Genomic DNA, 22,044 nt, shown 5'->3' on the forward strand with positions numbered 1-22,044 from the left:
CTTTTCTGTATTTCACTTTCATTTTTAAAGGTTATTCTAAGATAAACAAGGGACAGGGTAGTGGGAGCAGAGCGAGCAATATGAGTCTCTCTCACACTCATATTGTTTCCTTAATGCACCAACCCTTTCTTTAGGCCCTCAACTGTATATGTTATTTTAAACAAATCATATTTTTCACTTATTTCTCTATTATACTTACACCAACACATTTTGGAAAGAAAAAGTGTAGGAAATATTTACCCCACTTAAGCCATTCTCCTAGCCCCACAGCCCAGTGTCCCGCTTTAACCAGCAGTTCTATGTCAGTAGACACTTTGCTAGATGGGATATTCTTTGTCTGGGCCAGAAAGAAGCAAGGCTTAACTGAAGGAGCTGCTGATCACCTGCCACTGACTCGAGGAACAGAAGAAAATTTGTTTTAGAACTTGCTCTCATCTTGAACCAGCTGCCACTCATTTCTTTCTTTGCTTTTCTTCTTTTTCTTCTTGAACGAAAGAATAAGGCTACCTTCCTAGTACATCTTTAACTTTTGTAGAGAGATTTGACTAATGTGATTTTAGTCTTTCTCATTTTTATAAGGTAAAAATTATTAGACCCTTTAATATCTTCCCTTTCATCTTTCTTTTTAAAATAGTGTTTTTCCATCAATGCATCAAGGAATTCTAGGGGGAAAAAAGGAAAATATGTTGAAGCATGTAGGTTCTCATTAGATGGTTATAATTGTGGCTGGGCCACTGCCCTTTGGTAAATGAGGATGACAGTCTCAGAAGTTAATTAAAGTTTTTGAGGTTCTTCACACTCTAGGCCCTACTTGTCCTGCAATCCCTTAATTGAAATATTACTGTAAAGCCATTAGGGAGAAACACATGGGATTTGAATTAAATACAAAAAAAATGCAATTTAAAAAAAATCACTAGGCAGTAGACTCTGCTTAAAGCTTATCATGTAAAATTAGAAGAAATTTACTTAAATAAATATCTAATTCATTAAAGTAACATGATTTCATATGTAGACTAGAACTATTTCCTTGGGCTTGGCTCATGATGCTAAGTAGCAAAGGAAAGCATGGAGAAGAAACTTGACTTCAGGGAGATATGAGTTTAAGAGCTGGAGACTTGAGGAGAAAAGATGGAGGCTAGGTAAGAGGGAGCACAGTCCGTTTCCCCCTACACATGGGATAAAAACCTGGCCAAACTACAGAGGAACAGAGCAGACAGCCACCAGTACCACAGCATATAGGAAAACAGGAGATCAAAAATTGTAGCGGACATTGAAAACCCAGATGGTAAGGACAGTGCTTCAGGACAATAAGGCCAAAAACTAAGCATGGGGACCAGGGAGGCTGCAGCCCCAGGCCCAGGGCCACTGGGCCGGCCACAGGGCTCTTGGGAGAGAGCTGAGTCAGTGCTTCCTCCTCAGCCAAGCAGGATTTGAGCAGCACTAGGGCAGACCTGGTTGCCTGAAGTCTCAGAGAGGGGAGTAAGGACTGAGCGGCAAACACACAGGGGCTGCGAGCACCCACACATAGCCCTGGGAAGAGTGTGCACTTGAGCCTGTGAGACTGGAGGCAGCCTGGCTGGGTGTGCATGCCCACAAACCCAGGACAGAGAGCTTTGTGGAACACCTGGTGATCACACCCGTGGACGCAGAGAGAGCACACCTCCACAAAAGGCCTCTCACCCAGAGAGCATGCATGCCTCAGGAGGCCTGGAGCTTGCACCCATGAGCCCAGACAGAGTGCTGGCACCTCAGGGGGCCAGGAGCCTACACCCAGAGGGGCACCAGGTTAGCTCTGGGGAGAGTGTGAGACCAGTCCTGGGGAAAAGTGCATGCAAGGCTGACTGAGTGCTGAACAGGAAGAGAGAAAAGCATACCAGTTGCCCCTCAGCCTGCTGCAGCCAGCAAGACCAGAAATATTTGTTTGGCCAGTTTGAAATCAGCAAGAGGGTTTTTTTGTGCTACTTAACCTAATAAATGAACTTGGCAAAACAGCGGGACACAAAGTCAATATCCAGAAATCAAAGGCATTTTTGTGTACCAGCAATGGAACAGCAGAAGCAAAAATCAAGAAAAAAATCTCACTTGATATAGCAAAAAGAAAAATAAAATACCTAGCAATAAACCTAACCAAGGAGGTAAAAAACCTATATGCAGAAAACTACACAACACTGAAAAAAGAAATCAAGGAAGACACAAACAAATGGAAAAATCTACTGTGTTTGTGGATCAGAAGAATTAACATCACCAAAATATCCATTCTACCCAAAGCAATTTACATATTCAGTGCAATACCTATTAAAGTACCAATGGCATATTTCACAGACAGAACAAACACTTCAAAAATGTATATGGAACCATAAATGACCCCAAATAGCTGCTGCAATTTTGAGAAAGAAGAGCAAAGTAGGAGGGATCACAATACCTGATACCAAACTGTATTACAAAGCCACTGTAATCAAAACAGCCTGGTACTGGCATAAAAACAAGCACGTGGACCAATGAAACAACACGGAGAGCCCAGAAATAAACCCAAGTCTATACAGTCAATTAATATTTGACAAAGGGGGCAGTAACATAAAATGGACTAAAAATAGCCTTTTCAACAAATGGTGTTGGGAGAACTGGACAGCTATGTGGAAAAAAAATAAAACTTGAGCACCAACTTACACCATACACAGAAACAAATTTGAGGTGGATAAAAGACTTAAATATAAGCCGTGACACCATTAAAGTCCTAGAGAAGAACATTGGCAGGAAAATCTCAGATATTTCACGCAGCAACATTTTTATTGATATGTCCCCTAGGGCGAGGGACATAAAGGAAAGAATAAACAAATGGGATCTCATCACAATAAAAAGCTTCTGCGTGGCTAAAGAAAACAGTATTAAAATAAAAAGAGAACCAACCATACAGGAAAACATATTTGCCAATGATACCTCAGACAAGGGCTTAATCTTCAAAATATATAAAGAACTTACATGACTCTAAGAAGACAAGCAACCCAATTAAACAGTGGGCAAAGGACTTGAACACTTTTCCAAGGAGGACATACAGAGGATCCAGAGACATACCAACAGATGCTCAGCATCCCTAGCTATCAGAGAGATGCAAATTAAAACCACAATGAGATACCACTTCACACCAGTCAGAATTGTCATCATAAACAAAGCAACAAACAAGTGTTAGAGAGGATGTAGAGAAAAAGGAACCTTAGTGCACTGTTGGTGGGATTGCAGACTGGTGTAGCCATTGTGGAAAGCAGTATGGAATTTCCTCAGAAAACTAAAAATGGATCTGCCTTTTGACCCAGCAATTCCACTGCTAGGTTTATACCCTAAGAACCCTGAAAATCACCAGTCCAGAAGAACCTATGCACCCCAATGTTCATAGCAGAACAATTTACTATAGCCAAGTGCTAGAAGCAACCTAAGTGCCCATCAGTAAATGAGTGGATATAAAAAACTATGGTACATTTACACAATGGAATATTATGTAGCAGAAAGAAAGAAGGAGCTCCTTTCCTTTGGAACAGCATGGATGGAACTGGAAAGCATTATGCTAAGTGAAATAAGCTAGGTGATAAAAGACAAATACCATATGATCTCACCTTTGACTGAAACTTAAACAAACAAACAAGCAAAATATAACCAAAGACACTGAAATAGAGAACAGGTTGACAGTGACCAGAGGGGAGAGAGGAGAGAATTTCAGGCAAAAAAGGGAAGGGTTTACGGGAACAAGTATAAAGGACACATGGACAAAAACTAGGGGGGAAGGAAATGAGAGGGAATAGAGGAGGGCTGGGTGGGTGTAAAAGACAGAAAACTGTACTTGAATAATAATTTAAAAAATAAAAAAAGAAAAAGGGAAACAAAACATGAAAGAAAACCCCCCAAAACAAAAAAAAATAATTTTTTTAAATTAAAAAAAAGCTGGACAATTGAAGGAAACAATGTGGGTCTGTTTTTCTAGCCTCTGTTTTTTCTACCTCATCTAATCTAAGTGCTTTTTTACCTAATTAATTTTGTACCTAATTAATATAAATGTTTTTGTACCTAAATTTCAGACTCATCTTTTAATACCACCCTCAGCAAAACTATGAAGTAGGTAATATTTTATGATTTGTATTCATATGACAAATGAATCTTTAGTATCTAGTATCTTTACATTATTTGTACCCAATGACCAATTTTTCTAAGAAGTTGACAGAGGTGTGCTATGTGGGCCATCCTGCTGTCCTTACAGGTAAAACGAAGCTATTCTTTAGAAAGGAACTGATCCATGAGACCTAGGGTCACTTTGAGAGTAGGTGGACATGAAGTGGGTTTGGGGTACAGAACCCGGAACAGACTTTAGAAATCTAAGAGGCAGCATCCAGGAAAAACTAAAACCAAGCCTAGGTAAACTAGACAAAGCAGTCATGATCCCAAAGGGGTCGTGAGGTGGAGGAGGATCCAGGTAAGAGGCAGCAGCATAACTGGAGCCTGGAGAAGCCAGACAAGAACTACAGGGTTCAAAGCATCAAGTGGGCATTTTCTGTGGAAAGAACACTAGGTGTCTCAGAGGAATGTGGGGCAGGAGGGAGTGAAATCAACTCTCACTGCCGGAATGGGATTGTGGCTGGGGCAAGACCGTACTGATGTTTTTCTTTTCACTTCTACTACTGGGAAGCTCAGAGTCCAGTGGGTTGCGCACTTTTGGCAAATGAGTAGAACTTTGTGTCATGATGGCTGCAGTGATTTTTTTCATATTACCTTATTTGTGACCACTTTATTTTAATATACTTTACATTATATTGTGTACTTCTTTGTAAATCTCCTCAAAATCTTGTGGAAATCCTTGGAGTATTTCCATCTCCATCTATACTGCCATCATCTATATTTGGATTTATACATTCATCTATCACTTTTTAAAATTGTTTTAAAATTTATTTATCTTTAGAGGAGAAGGGAAGGAGAAAGGGAGAGAAATATCAATGCGTGGTTGCCTCTTGTGCATCCCCTGCCGGGAACTGGCCTGCATCCCAGGCTTGTGCCCTGACTGGGAATCAAACTGCGATCCTCTGGTTCGCAGGCCCACTCTCAGTCCACTGAGCTACACCAGCCAGGGCTCATCTGGCTGAGCGCTATGAAACCTCCATTTACACTTCATTTTACTGCCATGTGTGCCTCATCTATACCTCTCTCTATAATTTTATCCATCTGTAAGTATGAGTGAAGCAGGGACAGTCTAACTCTGTCTTTATAGTTTCAATTGTGTGTTTTTGACCCAAGTTTGAATACAAAAGCATAATTAGGGAGCTTTTTTCATAAAGACAGCTCACATCTTCTCTTCAACTTCCACTGTGTTTCTATAAGAAAGCCTTGCATTCAAAGATATACTAGTGGGCCTGTGATATAGAATCCCAAACTTAAAAAATTGTAACCATCAAGAAATCTCATTCATCATTTCATTTTTTGGGAAAGGATACGTAAAAAATGAAATGCCAGAGCTATAATGTCAGGACCATTTAAAATGTCAAGTGCTTGTTGTTGCATAGCCTGGCTGTCTGCTGTTCTGATCAAACCTCCAACTGGCATAATAATTACAGATGATGCATTGCATTTTCATGCACAAATGGACCCAGAGTTATAACAAGCCAGACAGAAACATTCTCATTGCCCAGCCGGAATTTTTTTTCTTTTACTACAGAGCTTAAGATTTTTGCCTTTGCAACAGAACATTATTACTGATTCAAGACAGCATTCAGGGTTGGGAGTAGGAAAGAAGAGAAAAAAAAAGTTTCTCAATAGACCAGAGCTCAGTCATTTATGATGTATGGATGCAACAAGAGCCAGGAGGCAGTAAACACATTTGCCAAATACATGTTTAGTCTAACAAGTACGCTAACCTGTGGAGACACTGCCCAGATCATCTAGTTCTATTTCAAGATGAGATTAATTTGGGTGTGCAAGGAAGCATATGTGAGCTCCATTTTGAACTGATAGATAAGGAGACAATTCTTCAGTTTAATCATCATATTCTGATCTGCCCAGAGAATACTAATGTATAAACAAAAAAACAACAATGGTTTGTCTAGGATTTTTATGGAAGGCTCTATGGGACTTAAGATAAGTCATGTGTTCATAAACTGGCACCAATTATAACAAAAATCTGCAGTCAATAACATATACATGGGGTATATTTCATTTCTTCTTAACTGAAACCTGGGAAAGCCATTCTCAAAGCCACTTCACTGTCATCTTCTGTAGACCAGCCTTGTCAGATGGTTTGAGGGAAGCTTGCTCCTGTGTCTGGCTGCTTCCCATTACAGATAACTTTCAGGACATTGGAAAAGTCGAAGCTCTTGGAAACAATCTCCAGAAGATCCTGATCTTTTTCTGTGCCACTGATAAATTCTTCTAAAGTCAGTTCTCCTAGAAAATAAACAATTAACCAGAGGCTTTGTCCATAGCACTCACTGCCATATTACAATATATTCACTGGTACCATTACTGATATTCTTCTTTGATATGTTTTAATGTCAACCAGACTCTAAATTCTTTGACTATCCTTATATAGAAAAGCATTCAATGTTAGGATTGCTAGTGAAAATAAAGATGATGAATACAATCTATTTTTATCTTTGAGCTGAGATGTGAGATAAAGCACCCGTGAGCTCATATACATTCACGTCTTTCCACAGTTTTGGTTACTTGACCTTTAATCTTGAAGATACACCAAGTCATAGAAGCATGAAGATTGAAGATTTCTAAGATCAGGAGAAAATAATTGTTTGTAAGGCTGTTTGCAATATTCCTCTCTCTGAGAAAAAATTCCAGATGCTCCACCCAGACAGGTTAAACATTTATTCATTCCCCATATTGATCATTAGTTCTCCTCCTCTGTTCTGATTGTTGATTTCTAATGTTATTACCTTAACTTAAGCCTTATCCTATACTGGCCAGTCCAGTGCTATAAAACAATGTACCCCTTGTATACTGGCTGCCATATTTTCCCACTACTCTCATCCCACAAGACAACTGTTCAACATTTTTGGTGGCTATGTGGTGGAGTTCTTTGTTGACTTATTTGTATTCTAATTATGAGTGTATCCAAGTAGAGGGGTACAGATGCAATATCTGATTTCAAAGAGATTGTATCTAGTAGAGTTTGTGTCTGGGTGGAAGACAGGTCAAAGACAAGTCAAGGACGTTCAGTAACTGGAGCATGGCGCAGGAAGTCAGCAGAGACTGAGATCAGGTGTTGCACTGTGCCTGTACTTTTTAATGGATAAAGACAAATATCTAAGATACCTCCACAGTGCTTCAAATATAAATAAGCATGAATCGTTACATTCAATAACATACTTTCCTTTTGTTTTCAATGGCAAAATACTAAAATACATTTTTTAGAGGAAAATCTAATCTTTGCTCCTTACATTTTCCTTATGCCAAAGAAGTCTGTGCACAACCCCAGCTAACACATAGGAATAGAATTCTCTATGTCTCACAGGAAATGTACAATGTCCAAAATGAAGTAGAGAAAATTAAAAATAAAAAGGAGTGCGAAGTGTGTGGGTGGGAGAGTCACATGGGTGCAGAGATGGAGGGGCAGGGGACCACACATAACAAAAGAACAACTGCCGGTTGCAAAAGAAAATTACAGCTGCTCAGTCCCAGCCCAAGAGACTTTTCAAATCTTTAGGGACTCAGTGTGACAAAGGAGCAGTGAAAGTGGAGATCGGAGAGCTGAAGTAGATTTTGGCCATTCAGTTTCAACACTTCTCTGTTATCACTGCTGCCATGAAAGAAGCTGTCTGCAGGCCTGGGGTATAGCTGCATGTTGACTAAAAAGCAATCCAGGTTACAGATGTAAAAAAGAGTAAAAGAAATACTTAAAAAAATTTTTTATTATGATATATATTTTTCCTTTTTAAATTCTTTTTCAATGACAGTTTACATTCAACATTATTCTGTATTAATTTCAGGTGTGCATCATAATGGTTAGACAGCCATATGCTTCACCAAGTGTCCCTGCTCTTCTCCCTCAATATTTCCAGTGCCCACCTGGTACTGTACATAATTGTTACAATATTATTGACTATATTCCCTGTGCTGTACTTTATATCCATGGGACTGTTTTGTAATGACCAATTTGTGCTTCTCAATCCCTACAGAGTTCATTACACCACTGGTCAGTGTTACTGGTGCTCTCAAATCACTCAGTACCAATTTCAGCATTTTCACTGGTGAAAAGACAGCTACCCACCACTTTCTCTTTGGTCCTGTTTCTGCAGTCTGGTTATCTTCTTGATCCTCTTGGGTTATATATTCCATCCTATTAACAGCTTAAATATTTTTATGAGAAATCAAAAAATCACTGCTCCCCCTCCCCCAAAATCCAAACTTTATTGCATGTGCCCACATTACCATAATTGCTTTAAAGAAGCTAGTCTGATTTTAAAAGAAACCAACCTTTGTAAAAAAAGTTTTTTTCCAATTAGCATTAATTTTTATATACTAGAACAAGGGAAAAATGGTGCTGGAGCTAAGCAAAGATAGGAATGAGGAATCTCAGGAGATGAGAATGACCAGATATTCAAAGAAGGATGCTGAGGAACATTTTCAACAAAACAAGTTTTGTATTCATTATCAAGGTTGCATAGAGGCATTTAGCAGTATTTTATAGCTGAGGTGTTTCTTTTTATTTTTAAATTATAGTTTACTTCCAATATAATTTTGCGTTAGTGTCAGGTGTACATCACAGTAGAAAGAAAGTGATTATTGAGCAGTCATTTAGGGTAAAAGAAAACAGAGACAGAGCATAAAAGAAGGCATCGAGTGGCTGACCAAAAAGACATGTTTTAGAATGTGGAACACTCTGGAAAGCCACAAAGTCACAGTGAAGCAAACTGGAAACTGGGAACTACCAATGCTATGAGATCATAAAAATCATAGCAGAGTTTTAAGTGTTACGGAACAGACCTGGGTGGGGTGAATGATATTCTACTACCAAATGCACCCACCCTTGTGCTCTGGGGGTCCCCCACACCCTACTAGGTTTGCCTTGTCTGCTGCCAGGGAAAGACATCTCTCAGTGTCAGGGATTGGTGAAAAGGAAAGGGATTATTTATTTAAAGAGTTATACAAGCTTAAGAGTAATGACTTAATATTTACATTGATATCCCAAAGTCCTTTGGAATGCCCACAAACACACAGTTCTTCCTTCCTCCTCTGCCCAGTCTGGGGTACCATACCTCAGAAAAAAATAGAAGTCCGTGGTTCTTCTCTGCCCAAGCTGCATGGTCCCCAAAAAATCCCACATGGCTGCAGTGCCTGGGTTTTTCTTTTTAAGATTTTTATTTATCTTTAGAGGGGAAGGGAAGGAGGAAGGAGGGGAAACATCAATGTATGGTTGCCTTTTATGCATCCCCTGCTGGGAACTGGCCTGCAGGGAACCGGCCTGAAACCCCGGAATGTGCCCTGACTGGGAATCGAACACGCGATTATCTGGTTCGCAGGCCCGCACTCAATCCACTGAGCTATACCAGCCAGTACAATGCCTGGGTTTTAAATCCCAGCATCAATCTTTCTCTGTGCACCATTTCTGACTCCTCCCACAATTAGCCACAGCTGGCAGCACTCCCGTATTTTTCCAGCTTTATGGGGCTTCCATAGTAAGTCCAGGCAGGGTGGCCCTAGGGTATGGAGTCAGTCATCTCCAAGCCCTTACGCAGGCGCAGTAACCAGAAGGAGTTGCCTCCCAGTTACATCATGGGTTGAAGTAACTCCCATCCTCCTAGCTCAAAGCCTGGCCACAGCTGTTTAACATATCTATGAAGCCAGTTAAAGGTTATAGATATGTTAAATAGCATCTGGAGGTTATCTGCAAAATGTTTGGTATTCAAAACAACTCTCAATTACCTTGCTCCATGGGTCCCATTCCCCAGCTCAGACTTGTGGGGGTGAGGACATCCCATATATATTTTTTTCTAATATTTCATGGACACCAAGTTCTGGACCCCATTTCAAATTCCTATTTGGGGCCCACCCTTGGCTGCACCCTGTTACATAAGTACACAGGTTTCTTCTTTTATATGAAGAAACTCAATCCCCTCTCACCTGTTCCCAGTTTGCTTCACTGTGACCCTTGTGACTTTCTAGAATGTTCCAGTCTAAAACACATCTTTTGAATATCAGGGAATCTAACTGACCAAGAAGGAGGTGCAGGTAGATACACTTTGCCTCCTCACACAACCACAAGAAGAGCAACCACAAATTTAAAAACAAAAAATAAGCTGAACTACTAGAAAACTGAACTGTATGGAAGTTCAACAACCATGAGTTAAAAAAGAAACATTTATCCAGACCAGTAGGAGGGGCGGAGATGGGCAGCTGGGGCAGAGAGGACTCATAGCAAGGCAGCAGCTGGCAGACAAGGTAGTCCCACATTTGCATGCAGATAACCATGAAGTACAACTAGGGGGAAAGACAGACTGCACAACCCAGGGCTCCAGTGTGGGGAAACAAAGCCTCAAAATCTCTGGCAGTAAAAACCTGTGGGGGTTGTGGTGGTGGGAGAAACTCCCAGCCTGACAGGAGAGTTTGTTGGAGAGACCCAGAGGGTCCTAGAATGTACACAAGCCCACCCACATTGGAATCAGCACCAGAAGGTCCCAATTTGCTTGTGGATAGCAGGGGAAGTGACTGAAAGTTGGCTAAGAGTGGATCGAGTGGTACTGTTCCCTCTCAAACCCACCCCCCCACAAGCAGTGCTGAATCACAGTGACCTGGGTTGCCCCACCTTGGCTAATACCTAAGGCTCCACCCCTCATTACATAAAGGCATACTGAGACAAAAATATATATACATATATGGCCCATATAAAGAATAGATGAAAGCTCCAAAAATAGAACTAAGCAATAAAGAGATAGCCAACCTATCAGATGCAGAGTTCAAAAAACTGCTAATCAAGATGCTCACAGAAATGGTTGAGTATGGTCACAAAATAGAGGAAAAAGTGAAGGCTATGCAAAGTGAAATGAAGAGAAATGTACAGGTAACCAACAGTGAAGTGAAGGAAACTGGGACTCAAATCAATAATTTGGATCAGAAGAAACAAATAAACGTCTAAATAGAACAGAAAAGAAACAAGAGGTCAAAAACATGAGGAGAGGCTGAGGAACCTCTAGGATAATTTTAAAAGATCCAACAGCCAAATCAGAGAGGTGCCAAAAGAAAAAGAGGAAGACCAAGAAATTGAAAATTTATTTGAAAAAATAATGAAGGAGAACTTCCCTGATCTGGCAAATAATATAGACTTCCAGGAAGTCCAGGAAGCTCAGAGAGTCCCAAAGAAGTTGGACCCAGTGAAGCACACACCAAGGTACATCATAATTACTATACCCAAGATTAAAGATAAGCAGAGAATCTTAAAAGCAGCAAGGGAAAAGGAGACTGTTACCTACAAAGGAGTTCCCATAAAACTGTCAGCTGACTTCTCAAAAGGAACCTTGCAGGCAAAAAGGGGATGGAAAGAAGAGTTTGAAGTCAAAAAAGGCAAGGACCTACATCCAAGATGACTCTATCCAGCAAAGCTATCATTTAGAATGGAAGGGCAGATCAAGTGCTTCCCAGATAAGGTCAAGTTAAAGGAGTTCATCATCACCAAGCCCTTATTATATAAAATGTTAAAGGGACTTACGTAAGAAAAAGAGGATCAAAACTATGAACAGTAAAATGAAACAAACTCACAACTATCAACAACTGAACATAAAAAGAAACAAAAACAAAAGCTAAGCAAACAACTAGAACAGGAATAGAATCCCAGAACTGGAGATCACATGGAGGGTTAGCAGCAGGGAGAGGGTGACGGAAGAATGGGGAAAAGGCACAGGTAATAAGAAGCATAAATGGAGGGTACAAAATAGACAGGGGGAGGTTAAGAATACTGTAAGAATGTAGAAGCCAAAGAACTTATATGTATGATCCATGAACATGAAAGAGGGTGGGAGAAAATGAGAGTGGAAGGGGGTGCAGGGCAGAGAGTAATAAGGGGGGGAAATGAGACAACTGTAATAGCATACTCAATAAAATATATCTAAAAAATAAATAAAACACACCTTTCTGGTCAGTCACTCAATGTCTTCCTTCACATTCTGTCCATTTTCTTTTACCCTAAATGTCCTCACAACAATCACCCTTCTTTATTTCTCCTTTGGCTTTCTTCTGTCCCTTTTTCTTTCATTGCTTATTTTATAGGCCACTTAAGTCTTTCTTATCCCTGTGCTATTTGGCGCTACATTATACTTTTGGCTCTTAATGTTTTGAACAGCATCTATAAATCTTCCTAAATCAAGTCAGGAACAACTTCTAAGCAGCTCATGGTGAAACTCAGACTGCTCTTCTTCCAGGAGTAAAGGTTGTGGAATTCCACACCCAGTCATTTATCCCAACTCGTCTTACTGCCCTCTCTGTTTCCATTCTTCAACAATATTGAATATTGAACTTCAGTTCTCTGTCTTTGTGATTCTCATCAAGCTCTCCTTCCTGGATGCTATTGTGCATAATATAAAAATAAACATTACTTGAATTATAACAATAATACTTTTTCATGGTAAAAAAATTCAAACACTGCTGGAAGGTGTAATGAAAAGAAAGAATCTCTCTTTAACCAACCTCTCTCTGGTCCCCCAATTCTACTTTCCATTGTTAATTAACTCCTGCTAATCAATCTGTGTTTATATTTTATGAGGTTTTGCAATGCATATAATATGTTAATTTCCAAAACAGTCTTGTACAGGTCTTTCTTCCTACAGATAGAAATAAATATTATGCTTGTTTCTTTTTTATTTCTTCTTTTGCTTTTCATAGGACATCTTCTTATCAGACACTCATTCATTTGTCAACTATTTCTAGAGTACCTATGTGCCAGAAAGTGTGACAGCAGGGGAAATACCAAGGTATATAAAATGAAAATAGTTTTTTAGCTCATCTTTTTATTTTTAGCATTATTTCTATATTTCTTTTTAGATCAATCTTCTAACTTTTACTTGCTAACTACCATGATAATTATGCATAGAATACTTCATAGCTGTTATGTATTTTTTTGTATGAACAGACCTCATATTGATCATTCTTTTGCAAACAATTTGCAGTCTAATTAGGGTTTTCATATGTGTCCCTGAAGTTTTTCTTATTGTATCTTGGTGTGTTTCACTATTCATTAGATCATCAGTTACTAATGATGTGCTTGCTTTTTATTTTGGTATACTTAATTGAACATTTCTATTTCTACCAACAGTTTTTTTTAAGATTTTATTTATTTATTTGTTTGTTTGTTTGTTTATTTATTTATTTATTTATTTATTTATAGATAGAGGGGAATGGAGGGAGAAAGAGGTGGGGTGTGGGGGAGAGAGAGAAAGAGAGAGAGAATCATCAATGTGAAAGAGAAATATCAATTGGTTGCCTCTCAGACCCCCAACCAGGGACCTGGCCTACAACCCAGACATGTGCCCTGAATGGGAATCTTTTGATTTGTGAAACTGTGGCCAACCCACTAAGCCATACTAGTCAGGGCCCAACACTGATGCTAACATCACAATGATAATAAAAATAAAAATCATATTTGACTAGGCTTCTATAAATGTGTATAAATCAATAACACATTCTCCTCTGTGTTGATACAAACTTCTCCTATATGTGTGAATGAAGCACTTCTTTCTCCTCTGTCAAATACTGGAAAATCCTTTTATACTTCTGTAAATATCAACCTTCTGCATCTTCATTACTTTCTCTTCCTTGTCCTCTGGTGCACTGAGCTGTCTTTGTCCAACAGAACAATTTTATCATCCTTCTTTTTTTATACACATGGAATGACCCAGCTATTTCTTGATGAGATGATATAACAACCTCCAATAATCTCCACATGAAAGTGAATTCTATCCCGTTTCAGCTCTGCATGTGCTTTTGCCAAGAAACGGTGTTTCCTTGTTCTTCCAAAGTGCAACTAGTTTGATATTTTCATTTATTTTTAGACAAGTTTTTATCAGAGGAAATGATTCGTGTGATTAGTTCTATAAGCTATTCCAGAAACCATAATTCATTCTCCCTCTTTTGAGATATTCTCCCAGGTAAAAGAGGTCAATTTTCTAACTGCAGGCAGCCTCAGTTAATGCCTGAGCACCACATCTGTACTCCCCCAGACCAGACCCTTTTTCAATCCTGATCTTTCTATTTCTAAGCCTCTTCCAACCCATAGTCCCCATTTTACTGGTTCTTTATATGGTGTTGTTGAGAAACCTGATTCATTTTCTTGTTTTCTGGAACATATTGTCTATTCTTTCAAACAAATAGATCTGAGTGTCTTCTTAAAGATGCTACAATCCTCATATTTCTCCAAGGAAGGTTGCCTTTTTTCTATTCCCCCTCTCTCACCACCAGAAACAGGGTATATAGATATTTTCACACATTGTTGACCTGGCTTTTGAAATTCACCGTATACTAAGTCTTTTTTTGTTTATTTATATATTTTTTATTGATTATGCCATTACAGTTGTTCTATTCCCCCCTTCATTCCCCTCCACCCTACTCCCCCCTCCCCACCATTACCCCCCCTTTAGTTTATGACCATGTGTCTCAAGTTCTTTAGATTCTATATTTCCCATACTATTCTTGCCCCCCATCTATTTTCTATCTACTGTCTATGCTACTTATTTTCTGTACCTTCTCCCCCCTTCTCCTCCTCCCACTCCCCCATTGCTAACCTTCCTTGAGATCTTCATTTCTATGTTTCCACTCCTGATCTAGCTGTCCATTTAGTTTGCTTTTGTTCACCGTATACCAAGTCTTAAACATTTGTGATTCCCTATTTACTTCCAAATATGATTTCAGCTTCCAGGAAGAAAGATTTTAACCTCTCTACTTCAATCTCTGCCATCCTACAGGAACTCTAGGTATAAAAATTAAAACATAGTAGAACACAACCTACAGCATTTCCCCTATTTGGTGATCACTGGCTTTGGTTGCATACTCTAGATAATGTTTCACTGGCCTCATAAGACCTTCCACTCTCCACTTCTCTGGTCTCTTTCAAGCTTTACTTAACTTTCTCATCAACTCATGGAACCTGCATTTGTTTCTTGCAAACTTTCACACCGAATAGCTTTGATCTTGGTAAACTATTAAGTGAGCATTCTGACTTGATATTGAGGTGAGTCTGATCTAGAACTAAGTCCTTAAGAAGGGACTGGTGCTATTTATTATTCCCAAACTGTTTTTCTGAAAATTATAGTCCTGTCCACTTGTTTGGCTCATTCATAATGACAATTTCATTTGAACTCTATTTCAGCCTTCTCACCAGTCCATCCATCCTGCCTAATTTTGCACATTTGCACATTTGATTAGTGCTTAACTGCCACACTCAACATGGGTCTCCACTGCCCTCTAATGTCCACTGTAAGAAGAGACCCTCCAGGGGCAGGTTGATTCTGTGGAGAAGTGCTGGATTGATGACAACCACGCCTGGACTCCCATTGCCTCATATCCATACGTGTAAAAGAGTCTCTTACTAACATTATGTTTTACATGTTCCAAACTTTCTTTTTTTGTGTGGACCATTCCTGGATATGCTCCTCAATCTCAAATGAATATGTTCACCTAGCCAATTACGTGAGCACTCTCTCTTCTCTTAGAATATCTGTGCCTTCCCTTTCCACTCTGCCTCTGAAGAAGTGAAACTTCTTTGATCCAAAGAAGAATCCATATTTTAGGTAGTAAGAGCAGATACAGAAATTAGAAGAAAGAGTAGAAATGTAGAAAAGGTAGAAAGAGCAGAAATAGGGGCAAGTATGGACAACTCTTTCCAGAAATGTGTAGCCGAAGGGAAGAAACAAAAGTTGATAACAGAAGAAGATAGAATCATTGAAGGAAGGATTTGTTCAGTAAGGAAAACTAAATTTTATTTGTAAGTTGATGAGAAACCTCCAGTAGAAAGTAAATGATGACTAGAACATGAACCAGAGCAAACAGCAGTGGGTCCTTCATCTCATAGTCTCCCATTTTTCTTTCCTTATATCTTCCCTTTACTCTTCATCCTAAAGTCTCAGGCACCATGCACTGAATATAAATGTGGCCAATAAATACTTGCTCAGTTGAATTGTACCAACCGGAAAATACTGGACTCATCAAATTATGTAGCTCAAATTATATCACAACTAGGGTTCTCTTGACAGGTTCATGCTTTTGTCTAAATGGCATGCCCACCACTACCATCTCCTACTTTGTAAGACAAGTGAGCCGAGGAGAGTAGCTGCCTTACCATCGTGGTTCATATCAATCTTATGAAACACCAAGCTGGTGAATTCTTCAGGACTCAGAGTTTGCTGGCCATTGAGGGCTTGTATAGTCTGCAAAGAGAAATTAAATCAGGGAGGCTAACTTTGCTGGAAGTAAGCACACTTTATGGCATTTCTATCCCTATGTGACAGAATTAGGGGATGTATCCATGTGAGTTTTACTATCTAACTTGTTCTAGTCCTTAAAATAAGAAAGATTTTATGTCAGTTCTGAGTAATGAGGCTTGGGAGTTAAATGAACTGAATACAGTCTGAAGTTTGATTTTATACAGCACAAAGGGACCCATTCAACATATTAGGTCACAAAAGATGCCAAGAACCCACTGGAGAAAAAAATTGTAGTGGTCACTGTCATAACAATGACAGACCCAGAGAACAGATGATATTTTCCATTTCAGACCTATCATCTTTGATCTTATGGATGAACATAAAAAGACGATCTGTGAGTATGTAAGGCTTCCTTTCTGGTTTCCGACACTGGTACCTCTGATCCTTTCTGCCCTTCAATAAAATGTTTGAATGGGGAGACAGATACGTATGTCTTGGAAGGACACTGAATTTCTCTCACACTCTGCCAGCACCTTTTCATCATAAAAACTATCAGGAGACTCGAGAAAAATGACATTTGCAGCTTTTTTTTGTGGAAAGATTTAAATCTCCACCCCTCATTCCTGCTCCAGGTAATAAAATTAAACAGCCCATAATTGATATAGAAATTCATAATAAGCTTAAAGAAAGACACACAGAGAGAATAAATTCCGGAATAAATTCCAGAGTAAATCTGGAATTGGAATGTAGCTATCTTGATTGAACATCAGGGAATCTTTTTAGAAAACCCTGTGGCAACACATTTCAGTTAGAGCATGGTCTAAAACAAGACTATCTCTTTTCCTGTTTTTCTTGTTTTGTTACATAATATTCCTTCATTTTTAACACAATAATCATAAGCATTTCCATATATTTTGTTTAGTTACAGTAAAAGTACAGGAGAACCAATTAAATAGAGCGGGAAAAATGAAGGGCTCCTGTTTTTGCTTTTGATATTGGTGTCAGGATAAAGAATGATAGACACATGGCAAACTGAACAATATCATAGAATCAGGACGCTTTTTTCAGCTTTATTGCTGTAGTTCAATACTTGCTGAGGAAGCTGTGCTTGGAAGTGAGACCGGACTTCCTAGATTTAAACAACAAGGCTGCAGTGCCACTCTGATTCGATCAATCACATCTATGGGGATTTTATGCAACATGTATGTTTTCCCACCTCGGACAGCACGGCAGCAAGGACTCAAGCCTCCTGACACTTTGGCAATACTTGCAACATAGGCTGCAGAAACAACACTTTGAATTTCAGGGGTAGTGTATGTTTTCTACTAGCAATCTTAAAATTTGCTGTGTCTCGAGCATGACTAGTCCTGAAACCAGGATTAATCATAATAAACAGTTGCGAAGCACCACTCCTGGCCCTAGCAATTCAAGGTCTCACTGTTAAATATAGGGCGACGCTTAGAGGAATTGTTACAGCCATGTGGCATCTTATTAGATGAAGTTTTTAGGTTTTTTTAATGTCTTGGCAGAGACCCCCAAGCCTAGAAGATGTGGCTAGGCCTCCAGTATCCCTACACCCTGAAGGGACTTTAGGCCTCATATGTGAAAGTCATAATAAAAGATTATAAAATGTCTAGGATTTGTCCATCGCCCATCCCCTGGCAATGCAAGTGAGAGTGAAGGATTGATTGGAAGGTGACAAGGCTTGAGGGGATGATATTTTTGGAGGAAATTGTCAAGCCCTGTGTCTTCCCTCTTTTTTATAGGAAGAGCAGGGTGGGGAGATGAACAGGGAGAATGGTTTGTTTTATCATTTCCTTCCTTATTTAGTATATGCTCTCTCTCTTGCATTTTGAGAAGCTTTTCTCTGATTGCTCCCTGAGTGGGAACAGGAGAAGGTAGGAGAGAAAGGGAAGCAGGACTTAGTTCTGTTGTGGTTATCTAGTTTCAGAGCTCTTCGGATGGCAGATGTCTAAAGTCCACTCTTTCTGAACATCCCCCCCCACTTCCTTTTTGTTTCTGAGACTCTCTCTCTCCTGCAATTCCCTAAACATAAAACATGTATTTTAATTCCAGCTGAGCCTCTGAGGCTCCTCTGTATCCTCCAGGTCTGGGTTTCTCAACACCTACACAACTGCCAGGTTGGACTAGGCAATTCTTTCTTGTTCAGGATCGTGCCCTGCATTATATAATGTTTAACAACAGCCCTGGTCTCTGAACAATAAATGGCGGTAGCACTACACCTTCCGCAGCTCCCCGTTGACAACCGAAACATCCCGTCACATTGCCAAATGTCTCCAGGGGAGAAGAGTGTAAAACCGTTCCTGGTTGAGAACCATTCTTTAGGTCTGTCTCCAGCTTTCTTCTTCGGAGGGTCCCTCACTTCTCCAAGTGGCTCCGCCGGACAAAATTCAAGACAACCGTGTGCAGCTGCCCCTCCCAGTGGCTCCTATCTGATCTGTGGAGCAACCCAGGCATCCTTCCACCCAACAAATTCTAGAAATGCAGACATTTCCTAAACCTCATCCCTCTGACTCTGCTGTCATGTGCGCCTCTTCGGGCTTTTTGGGTGTGGTGCAGACACGGCAGCCTTGTGTTCCCAAACCGTAGGGTCTATCCTCATCACAACAGCCTCCTTAATCCCTATGCTGCTGACTTCAGCACTATCACCCAAGAAATCCTTTCTTATAACGCTTCCCAAAACCCTCCTCTTGACCATTTCATAGCCTTGAAGTGAGGTTAAGATGTAACTACTTCCTTCATACATTCTGCTGACATTCTAGTACTTCCTTCAGGTCTTGAAATGGCTGGGCTGAATTCCATTTTAACAACCTGTTGAGAGAACTTATATTATACAGTATATATTATTCTTCACCCTTCTGGAGGTTTGCCATATATATAGAACATATGTTTGCCATAATATAAACATACGTTTATATCCCTCTTTTTTTCATAAGTGCATATTCCATTGTATTAATTTAATTTTATTAAACATTTTTGTTATTGTTGTTCTATTACAGTTGTTCCAACTTTTCCCCCTTTGCGCTCCTCCACCCAGCCCACACCCCTGTTCCCACAGTTAGTCTTCACACTGTTTTCCACATCCATGGGTCATTCATACATGTTCTTGGACTAATCTCTTCCCCCTCTCCCAGCTCTGGCTGCTGTGGGTTTGTTCCATATTTTCATGCTTCTGGTCCCATTTAAAATTTTTTCTCTTTTAGATTGTTTTGTATTTTTACTCTCTTAAGTGATTCTGTGATGTAAATCAGAGACTTCTATCTTTATGAGATTAATAATTATATTTTTCTGAACTAAATTTAGAAATGTTGAATAAATTCAAAATGAATTAAAGACTTAAATGTTAGGCTTAAAACCATAAAAATCCTAGAACAAAACTTAGGCAGTAAAACCTCAGACACTGCTTGTAGCAATATTTTTTTCAATATATGTCTTCCAGCAAGAGAAACAGAAGTAAAAATAAACAAATTAAACCATATCAAACTAAAATGTTTTTGTACAGCAAAGGAAAAAATATTGTGCAGCAAATGAAAAGAAAAAAAGACAACCCACTGAACTGGAAAACATTTTCTCTAACACATCTGATAAGGGGTCAATATCCAAAATTTATAAAGAACTTAAAAAAACTCAACACACAAAAAGAAATCCAATTAAAAATGGGCAAAGGACCTGAACAGACACTTCTCCAGAGACATATGGCCAATAGACATATGAAAAGATACTCAACATCCCTAATCCTCAGAGAAATGCACATTAAAACCACAATGAGATACTACCTAATGCCTGTCAGGATGGCTATCATCAATCCATCTACAAACAGGTGCTGGCAAGGATGTGGAGAAGGGGGAACCCTGGTACACTGTCGGTGGGAGGGCAGATTGTTCCAGCCACTGTGGAAAGCAGTATAGAGTTTTCTCAAAAGATTAAAAATGGAACTCCTAATGAGTCAGCAATTTCATCTCTGGGAATTTATCTAAAGAAGTGAACAAAACACATATTTGGAATAACATAATCACCCCTGTGTTCCTTGCCACATTATTTACAATTGCCAAGATTTAGTGGAGCCTAAATGTCGATCGGTAGAAGAGTGGATCAAAAGGCCCTGGTACATTTATGCCATGGCATACTACGTGGCCACAAAAAAGAAAAATTTGCTCTTTGCAACAGTATGGATGGGCCTGGAACACATCATGCTGAATGAAATAAGCCAGCCAGAGAAGGGCAAATGCCATATGATTTCACTTGTATGTGAAATCTAATGAACAAACTGAGTTAACAAGCAAAATAGAGACGGACTCAGATAGAGAGCAGGCTGGAAGCTCTGGGGGGAGTGTCGTGAGGGGCTGGATTGAGGAAAAAAGAACTCACGGACCTGGACAACGGTGTGGCAACAGCAGGGGGCGGGGTGGGTGCAGGAGGAAGTGGGTATAGGGGGGGATAAATGGTCATGGAAAATACAATAAAAATAAACAATTGTTTTAAATAACAAAAATAAAAATTTACTTTAGCGACCTAAAAATAAATGAAATTTGCCCTGGCTGGTGTAGCTCAGTGGATTGAGCACAGGCCTGCGAACCAGAGGATCTCAATTCAATTCCTAGTCAGGGCACATGCCTGGGTTGCAGGCCAGTTCCCTGCAGGCCAGTTCCAAGCAGGGGACGCACTAGAGGCAACCGTACATTGATGTTTCTCTCCCTCTCTCCTTCCCCTCTAAAGATAAATAAATAAAATCTAAAAAAATATATTCAAGAATCTATTTTTTAAAAATAATAAATTAAAATTAAATTTTAGCAACTTAATACAGATAACCAGATTTCAAAGAATGTTATCTATTTATATACTCCACAGTGGGTGAGGATCCTCTTCTTGTAGTGTCATTGCCAGAAATATATCTTATTGCTTTTAATCTTTATTAATTTAATTGAAGACTAAGAGTGTGTAATTATTAAATGTCTGCTCTGTGCTTTCATTATTTCAGTTTTTAATTTTGTTTCTGTTTTCTTTCAAAGTAAAACTGAATTATCTACTTAATATTTCTCTTTCCTTGACTCCTCAGGTTATACAGGTTCATTAATGAAAATATATGTACATTTTCCTGCAGGATTTAAACAAAATCGCTTTTATTTTTTTGTTCTAATTCTTTTGAGACTCTGATAACCCCCTCCCTCCACCCCAAAATGGGTGACACACAGGCAACATTTTGCCCTGGATGTCAAAGGTCTCAAGAGACCCCTATGCAGACCCCAGAAAAAGGAAGCCCACTCCGAGCACTGCCCCAGGGGCTTCTCCCAGCATTTATTTGCATGCTGTATTGGGAATTCAGTGTTTTTAAAATACGTTTGAGTACATTTATTTAATAAGATAATTTCACATTTACATGGGGTTGGGCACTCTCTATAGAATAGTTTAGATTCTGAATTCTGCGTTGCAGCCTGCAGTATGTATGCAAAATTTCTAAATTTAATGCTTACAAAGTTTGATTACAAAGTGCCTTTTAGTACTTTTTTTGTGAATTGTTTATGTGAGATTAAAGTGAAAGCAATATTAGTATTATCATACTTTTGAATTCTTACCATATATTGATTAACTACACATTTCCTAAAAGTTTTACATTTTAACAAGTTTTTCCATTTGT

At 39.2% G+C, this 22,044-nt stretch overlaps 1 protein-coding gene across 1 annotated transcript in view; it reads right to left on the reverse strand.

Annotated features, from left to right (window-relative positions):
- Positions 1 to 5,630: 5,630 nt before the first annotated feature.
- The window catches only part of GUCA1C (guanylate cyclase activator 1C), a 41,681-nt gene continuing 25,267 nt past the window's right edge, over positions 5,631 to 22,044 (reverse strand). The window contains exons 3-4 of the mRNA XM_053663006.1: positions 16,304 to 16,391; positions 5,631 to 6,417 (exon numbers count right to left, since the gene is read on the reverse strand). Of these exons, the coding sequence (XP_053518981.1) occupies positions 6,263 to 6,417; positions 16,304 to 16,391 (243 nt within the window). The 3' untranslated portion in view covers positions 5,631 to 6,262. The remainder of the gene's footprint in view (positions 6,418 to 16,303; positions 16,392 to 22,044) is intronic.

The sequence above is a fragment of the Artibeus jamaicensis genome, unplaced genomic scaffold, assembly GCF_021234435.1.
Source record: "Artibeus jamaicensis isolate MK-2021 breed Jamaican fruit bat unplaced genomic scaffold, CSHL_Jam_final contig_3126, whole genome shotgun sequence".
In the NCBI taxonomy this organism is placed as follows: Eukaryota; Metazoa; Chordata; class Mammalia; order Chiroptera; family Phyllostomidae; genus Artibeus; species Artibeus jamaicensis.